Source organism: Dendrobates tinctorius, unplaced genomic scaffold (genome assembly GCF_039654945.1).
Source record: "Dendrobates tinctorius isolate UK_male_01 unplaced genomic scaffold, ASM3965494v1 ptg000060l, whole genome shotgun sequence".
NCBI classification, from domain to species: domain Eukaryota; kingdom Metazoa; phylum Chordata; class Amphibia; order Anura; family Dendrobatidae; genus Dendrobates; species Dendrobates tinctorius.
This window is the reverse complement of record NW_027361728.1, coordinates 85,673,285-85,681,461: the sequence shown is the minus strand read 5'-3', so window position 1 is coordinate 85,681,461 and position 8,177 is coordinate 85,673,285. Positions and strand designations below refer to the sequence as shown.

The 8,177-nt window shown below is 49.4% G+C and overlaps 1 protein-coding gene across 1 annotated transcript in view; it reads left to right on the top strand.

Annotated features, from left to right (window-relative positions):
- The first annotated feature begins 1,545 nt into the window (after positions 1–1,545).
- The window catches only part of SLC9A9 (solute carrier family 9 member A9), a 1,175,932-nt gene continuing 1,169,300 nt past the window's right edge, over positions 1,546–8,177 (top strand). The window contains exon 1 of the mRNA XM_073579113.1: positions 1,546–1,906. Within this exon, the coding sequence (XP_073435214.1) occupies positions 1,732–1,906 (175 nt within the window). The 5' untranslated portion in view covers positions 1,546–1,731. The remainder of the gene's footprint in view (positions 1,907–8,177) is intronic.

Here is an 8,177-nt window from a genome sequence, read left to right as displayed (position 1 = left end):
TTAATGTCACCTTACAATAACAAGGTGACATTAACCCCTTATTATCCCATATGCCACTGATACACGGCAGTGGGAAGAGAGGGGCTAAGTGTCAGAATTGGCGCATCTTAGAGATGCACCATTTCTGGGGCTGCTGCGAGCTGGTATTTGTAGCCTGGGAGGGGGGCAATATCCATGGCCCTTTCCTAGGCTATGAATATTAGCCCGCAGCTGTCTGCGTAGAATCTGGCTATAAATATCGGGGGAACCCATGTCATTTTTTTGGGGTCCCCCTATTTTAATAGCCAGTAAAGGCTATGCAGACAGGTGCGGGCTGGTATTCATAGCCTGGGAAGGGGCCATGGATATTATCCTCTTCCCAGGCTACAAATATTGGCCCCCGGCCATCGGCTTTCCCCCTCTGGCGCAGAAAATTGCGCGGGAGCCCACGCCATTTTTTTTTTTAATTATATATGACTATATATCAATAGATATATCTATTGGATATATCTATGTATTATATCTATCTATCTGTCTGTCTATCTATGGGTGTTTTTAAATACGGATCAGTCAAAAACAGAAGACACGGATGAAAAAACGGATGCGACGGATCTGTTTTTTCGATGGATCCAAGTTGAAACATTAGCCAAAAAACTGATATGTGAAACCAGGGTAAGGGTATGTGCACACGTTGCTAAATCCACAGGTAAAATGACCTGTGTTTTACCTGTGGATATATTGCAGATTTACTGCGGATTTTCTGCAGTTTTTGTGCGGATTTCACCTGCGTTTTTACACCTGTGAATTCCTATAATGGAGCAGGTGTAAAAACGCTGCAGAATCTGCACAAAGAATTGACATGCTGCGGATTCAAAACCGCAGAGTATCTGCGCGGCTTTTTCCGCAGCGTGAGCACAGCGTTTTTCATTTTACATTGATTTTAATGGTACTGTACACCGCAGGTGAATCTGCTGCGGATCTGCAGGGCCAAATTCGCGTACACACACCCTAAGTATGTGGTGCAGAAATGTCTGCGTCTCTTCACAGGAAACCTGCTACATAAAATAGGCTTTATGCGTATTTGTGGAGCAGATTTTTCCTCACTGTTTTATTGTATGTCCACACGTTGCGGATTCTGCTGCGGAACCGCAGCAGATTCTCCTGCGGTGGAAAAATCCGCAGCAGAATCCGCAACGTGTGGACATACCCTTAGTATGAGTGAAATCTGCAGCAAAAACGCTGAATCCAGCGTTCACACATTGAGTAATTTACCTCAGAATTGGTAAGCTAAAACCAGGAGTGGAATGGTCAGAGGAAAAGAATGAACTTCCAAAAAAAAACCGATGGCTCCTGGTATACAAGAGCTCTGAAAGTTTATCTAGGGGCAGCAAGGGTTAATTATCTCGCCACAGTGAGCGCAGAAAGAGGAGCTGCACAGTCACGGCTCTCCCTGCAGTGACACAGCAGCGGCCGTGTGCCTGGTAACCATCACCTTGCCACTCTCTACCTGGCGTGTAAGGACTGAGCAGCATCCTCAGCTGTGGGCGTTGTAGTCCTCCGGCTGCCACAGCCGCTATCTAAAGAGCCGGCAATCAGCGGGCTGCAAACTACAACTCCCAGCATGCATAGCGCCGCGGCGGAGCTTCCAGTGATACAGCCGTGTAGCCCCTCCTCGGGTGCAGCCGCTATGTGACTTATATGTCAGATGAGCTCGTTATAAAGTAGCGCTGGCAGCGGGCACTGCAGGCGGACATGGGGCACAGCAGGGCATCGGGCTCCTCCAGTGCACTGGAGTTCTTCCAGCATCAGGGGGCACTGGAGCTGCTCGTCTTCAACTTTCTCCTCATCCTGACGATCCTGACCATCTGGCTCTTTAAGAACCGTCGCTTCAGGTTTCTGCATGAGACAGGCGGGGCCATGGTGTATGGTGAGTGGCATCTGCAGCTGGCAGCCCTGTGTACAGCCAGTGATGGTCCTGGGTGGATGGCATGCTGCAGTATCCAGCACTCCATAAGTTACTGTTCGTGCAGGGAAGACAGGAAGAAAGCCTGGGGCTGCCATCCTGCTTCCTATGTCAGGAGGGCTGCGGATGGTGTGCAGCGATCACTCCGGACTGGGGCTAGTAGTGGCCCACACTGGGAGCCAGAACTTCTGCACACAACTGATGACTATTAGTGTTAGTCTCTGCTAATGACATCCCTTTAAAGGGTACTTTTACCCCTATCATATGAGTCCCCCACCCAGCATTCAGCTGAGCACTGTGCCCCTCATTACTGATCTGATGCCCTCAGAGAGTGAAGGAAGCGGGGTCTGTACTTCCTGTGAGCCATGCCCACTTTCTGAGGAGCGCCGAGCTGTACTGGGGGCGCCGATCCATACTGGGGGTGCCGATCCGTACTGAGGGCGCCGATCCATACTGGGGGCGCCGATCCGTGCTGGGGGCGCCGATCTGTACTGAAGGCGCCGATCCGTACTGGGGGCGCCGATCCGTATTGGGGACGCCGATCCGTACTGGGGGCGCCGATCCGTACTGGGGGTGCCGATCCGTACTGGGGGTGCCGATCCGTACTGGGGGTGCCGATCCGTACTGGGGGCGCCGATCCGTACTGGGGGCGCCGATCTGTACTGGGGGCGCCGATCCGTACTGGGGGCGCCGATCCGTACTGGGGGAGCCGATCTGTGCTGAGGGCGCCGATCTGTACTGGGGGCGCCGATCTGTACTGGGGGCGCCGATCTGTACTGAGGGCGCTGATCCGTACTGGGGGCGCAGATCCGTACTGGGGGCGCCGATCCGTACTGGGGGCGCCGATCTGTACTGGAGGCGCCGATCTGTGCTGAGGGCGCCGATCCGTACTGGGGGCGCCGATCTGTACTGAAGGCGCCGATCCGTACTGGGGGCGCCGATCTGTACTGAGGGCGCTGATCCGTACTGGGGGCGCTGATCCGTACTGGGGGCGCCGATCCGTACTGGGGGCGCCGATCCGTACTGGGGGCGCCGATCTGTACTGGGGGAGCCGATCCGTACTGGGGGCGCCGAGCCGTACTGGGGGCGCCGATCTGTACTGAGGGCGCCGATCTGTACTGGGGGCGCCTTGCCCAGACAAACACCCCGGATCGTTCAGTCATTACATGGTTGTTATCGTGTAAGGTCCTGGGTACATGGCCATGTTACAGCTGGTATGAGGTGTAATAGTGTCCATAGTGATGACCCTCTGACCACACTTCCCTCTGATGTCGTATGGTTCTGTACGGATCCGTGGCATGCTCCATCACACTGTGTACGTCCTGTGTGTGTTGTGCACCTCGTGTATGGCCATGAGGCGACAATCATCCAGACCTCATAAACGCTCGGGACCCGTTTCGTTATTGCTTTTCCTCCGGCATCTTGGTGTGACCACCTCTCATTCACTCATTTTTTTTATTGGTAGAAAATGTAAACAAGCTGCGTCCTCTATAAACGGATAGTCCTAGACCATTGATGGTGAACCTTTCTGAGACTGCTCCATCATGATCCCCTTCGTGTAGAAATATGCTCCATCATGGTCCCCTTCTTGTAGTAAAGCCCCATCATGATCCCTTTCATGTAGAAATATGCCCCATCATGATCCCTTTCATGTAGAAATATGCCCCATCATGATCCCCTTCATGTAGAAATATGCCCCATCATGATCCCCTTCATGTAGAAATATGCCCCATCATGATCCCCTTCATTCAGAAATATGCCCCATCATGATCCCCTTCATGTAGAAATATACCCCATCATGGTCCCCTTCATGTAGAAATATGCCCCATCATGATCCCCTTCATTCAGAAATATGCCCCATCATGATCCCCTTCATGCAGAAATATGCCCCATCATGATCCCCTTCATGTAGAAATATGCTCCATCATGATCCCCTTCATGTAAAGATATGCCCCATCATGATCCCCTTCTTGTAGTAATGCCCCATCATGATCCCCTTCATGCAGAAATATGCCCCTTCATGATCCCCTTCATGCAGAAATATGCCCCATCATGATCCCCTTCTTGTAGTAATGCCCCATCATGATCCCCTTCATGCAGAAATATGCCCCATCATGATCCCCTTCATGTAGAAATATGCTCCATCATGATCCCCTTCATATAGAAATATGCCCCATCATGATCCCCTTCATATAGAAATATGCCCCATCATGATCCCCTTCATGCAGAAATATGCCCCATCATGATCCCCTTGTAGTAATGCCCCATCATGATCCCCTTCATGCAGAAATATGCCCCATCATGATCCCCTTCATGTAGAAATATGCTCCATCATGATCCCCTTCATATAGAAATATGCCCCATCATGATCCCCTTCATGTAGAAATATGCTCCATCATGATCCCCTTCATATAGAAATATGCCCCATCATGATCCCCTTCATGTAGAAATATGCCCCATCATGATCCCCTTCTTGTAGAAATATGCCCCATCATGATCCCCTTCATGTAGAACTATGCCCCATCATGATCCCCTTCTTGTAGAAATATGGCCCATCATGATCCCCTTCATGTAGAAATATGCCCCATCATGATCCCCTTCATATAGAAATATGCCCCATCATGATCCCCTTCATGCAGAAATATGCCCCATCGTGATCCCCTTCATATAGAAATATGCCCCATCATGATCCCCTTCTTGTAGAAATATGCCCCATCATGATCCCCTTCATGTAGAAATATGCCCCATCATGATCCCCTTCATGCAGAAATATGCCCCATCATGATCCCCTTCATGCAGAAATATGCCCCATCATGATCCCCTTCATGCAGGAATATGCCCCATCATGATCCCCTTCATGCAGGAATATGCCCCAACATGATCCCCTTCATGCAGGAATATGCCCCAACATGATCCCCTTCATGCAGGAATATGCCCCAACATGATCCCCTTCATGCAGAAATATATCCATCATGATCCCCTTCATGTAGAAATTGCCCAATTCCACCACCTCCATCATTTCCTCCTCCCCATCACTCCCATCATTGGCCCTCTCCCCATCACTCCCATCAGTGACCCTCTCCCCATCACTGGCCCTCTCCACATCTTTGACACACACACACACACCACAGCAGCTTCACTGGCACAGCGGTCACACTCACCTCTCCGCGTGCCGGCAGCTTCCTTCCTCTCACAGGCACAGCGACCTCGGAGCAGAATGATGATGTCATACAGCCGCGGCTGAGTCGCTCAATGTGTGAGGCAGGAAGCTGCTGCTCCGGATGGATGAGGCGATGCCGCGTGCCAGCTGGGAAGGCTTTGCGTGCCCTCTCTGGCACGCCTGCCATAGGTTCGCCATCAGTGTCCTAGACTATAAGGCCAGAATCACACATGTGAGGAATACGGCCGAGTCTCACAAGTTAATACCCAGCACTGCCAGCAATACATGGAGCCGCACACTCTGCTCCTGAGTGCCGGCGGCAGTGCCGGGTATTAACATGCGAGACTCGGCCGTATTCCTCGCATGTGTGATCCCGGCCTAACACGGATGGCTATCGTTAGCATAAGTTGTCAATGTCTGATTGGTGAGGGTGGGACACCTGGCCCCCCACTCCGATCAGCTATTCCCAGTGTCAGTAACCAGAACTGCTCGGTTGTGGAGCTGCACAGCTTTGTCAACTGTGTCAAAAGGGGTTGGATGTTCAGTACGTGGTCGCGGCCATTATTCTGTCAACAGGGCTGTGCAGCTCCGCAACTGAGCAGTTCTGGCAGCCAACACCGGGAACAGCTGATCTGTGGGGGGTGACAATTGTTGCTCGTCCACCAATCAGACATTGATGACTTATCCTAAGGACCACACATCAATGTTAAAGTCCCGGGCAACAACTTTAAAGTTTTCTGTTGTTTAGTTAATTTTCTCATTTTTATGTGGCTTTTCCAGATGTTTTCAGCTGATTCATCAATTGTGACTTTTATATAAAGCCACAAAATCTGTCACAAATATCCTCCAGTCTCCCCATCCCCCACAGACAGATTTGATATGTATATATCAGTTATTGGTGTGCAATTATTGTGAAACATACAACGTTATACCCTAGACAGTCGCAAAACGGATCAATGATCAAGGAATAAACTGCATTTTTTTATTTTTGTGCCCAATTTATGAAGTACCTATGCCATTTGGAAGAACTTTGGCCCAGAAAAAAAGGAAGTGAATTCCCCAAGACACATGAAGGATCTGTCTTTTAGATTCTTGTGTTTGACTCCGACCAGAAATAATTCCTGTGTGGAGTTTCCGGGGTACTCTTGTGCCCCTTCTTGTCTCTTCCGATCCTAAAATATTCTCTTCCTATTCCACTGGTGCCAGCGTGTGTGGTGGAAATAGGGACATTAGGCCTTGAGCCACATTGGGAGCCCGACTGACAACATTGGTGTGGGTTACTTGAATGACACGTTGTCAGCAGATTTCTATATCACATGCCCAAAACCTCACACTACTGAGCTGATCCCTAGGATATTCTGGTAATATGTTATGTCTGGGCACGTCCATAAGTCTCCGGTGGAGGAGGCCGTGCTGGGCAGAGAAGCTGCTGTGCACTTGGTCCAGCACAGCACATGGATGAGTGGTGCTGTCATCGTCCTTGTCCATTCTGGATAAGAGCACGTGTACTGATCTACATGGCCCATCTGTAGGGGCTCGCAGGCATCGTAGCGTTGCAGCCGGTAGAGTACTATAAGAGGCTCCATGCAGATGCAACGTTGGGTCGACGCTAGAAGCCTGTTTCTCTTCGTTATGTTATGGCATCGTTTGGTGCGGCGGAGCAGTGGCCCATGTCATATACAAAGTCCCCCTGTCATTCTAATCCCAGACTCTTAAACTATTCTACTAAACCTTCATTACTACATACAATACATTCACTTGTGTCTTGTTCTCTTTTTTCAGTCCAAAGTGTCAGGAAGCTGCCGACAAGCTAATGCAAATATTCGATGTCTTCAATCATATTATGGGTGGCATTGTACAATGTATTTTGTTACCATCTAATTAGTGTGCTGCCATATTTCTATTTTCTGGACGGGCTGTGTGTCATAGTGGAACCTGATGAGGAAGCCGCTGCTGGCGCACACTGATAAGGCTTCCTAATTTGTGACTGTTGTGACTCCCACGGTGCCATAGCTGGATGATAACACTGTTCACATTGATGAAGCGGCAGTATTTCTGAACTGTCCCTCCCTACTTTACTATACTCTCCATTCTTCAGTATTCTTCCTGTAGTTAGGGCCCCGGATTAATTTACTTTATATATTGGTAGATCGGACATTTCTGAACGCAGTGATACCAAATGTGTATTTTTTTATTTTTTTTTTTTGTTTTATTTTAAATTTTCTTTTTAAATAATTTTTTTAAACCTTTTTATTCTTTATTTTGACCGGCCTCAATGAGTTCCCTGCAGGAATTGCTGCGGTTTTGACGCTGAGTGTTTATGCATAGTGGATGGGATTTCTAGAAATCCTATGTCCACTATGCGTCCACAGACGCCCGCGGACACTGACTCGCGGCGCGTCTTTCAGGACCGCAGGATATCCATTTTTCTTGCGGAGACTCCAGTCTCGCAAGAGAAATGTCATCAATAGAATTTGTTGAATGCGGTAAATCCGCACCCGCACAGTTCATTGAACACATGCAGATTTACCTGCGTTCAGTAGACGGCAGCACTTTGGGCGCAGTGAACATGCTCCGCATCCAAGGCCCTGCTAGTTCCGGATCGTGGGCACATAGCCTTTGGAGACTTGAAGCTGCGATCATCTGATCAGCTCTACTATGCTTATCAAAAATCACGATCTTCATAGGAGATTCACACTGTCAGGCATGAGGGTCTTCTGCAGACCCCCGGCTGTCATGACAACCCATCATGGTCACGTGTCGGGGCGCCGATGAGATCCACCCTCCTATGTGACTGTCCATGAAAATGATGGCATCCAAGTGTGGTCAGATTTTTTTCATGGATTCGAAACTCTGATCGAAATCAGACATGTGCCCGAGATTTTACAGTGATCTGACCCAGGAACGATCACAGACATGCGAATGACCTCATACACTAAATCAGGAACGAGTGGTATCTATGAAACCATGTATCGCACTCGTATGCGAAAATCAGATGTCTGAATGAGGCCTTATTGACAGAGGGATGAGACCCTCTAGGAGGTGTCACAACTGATAGTGGTCACCGACAGTTTT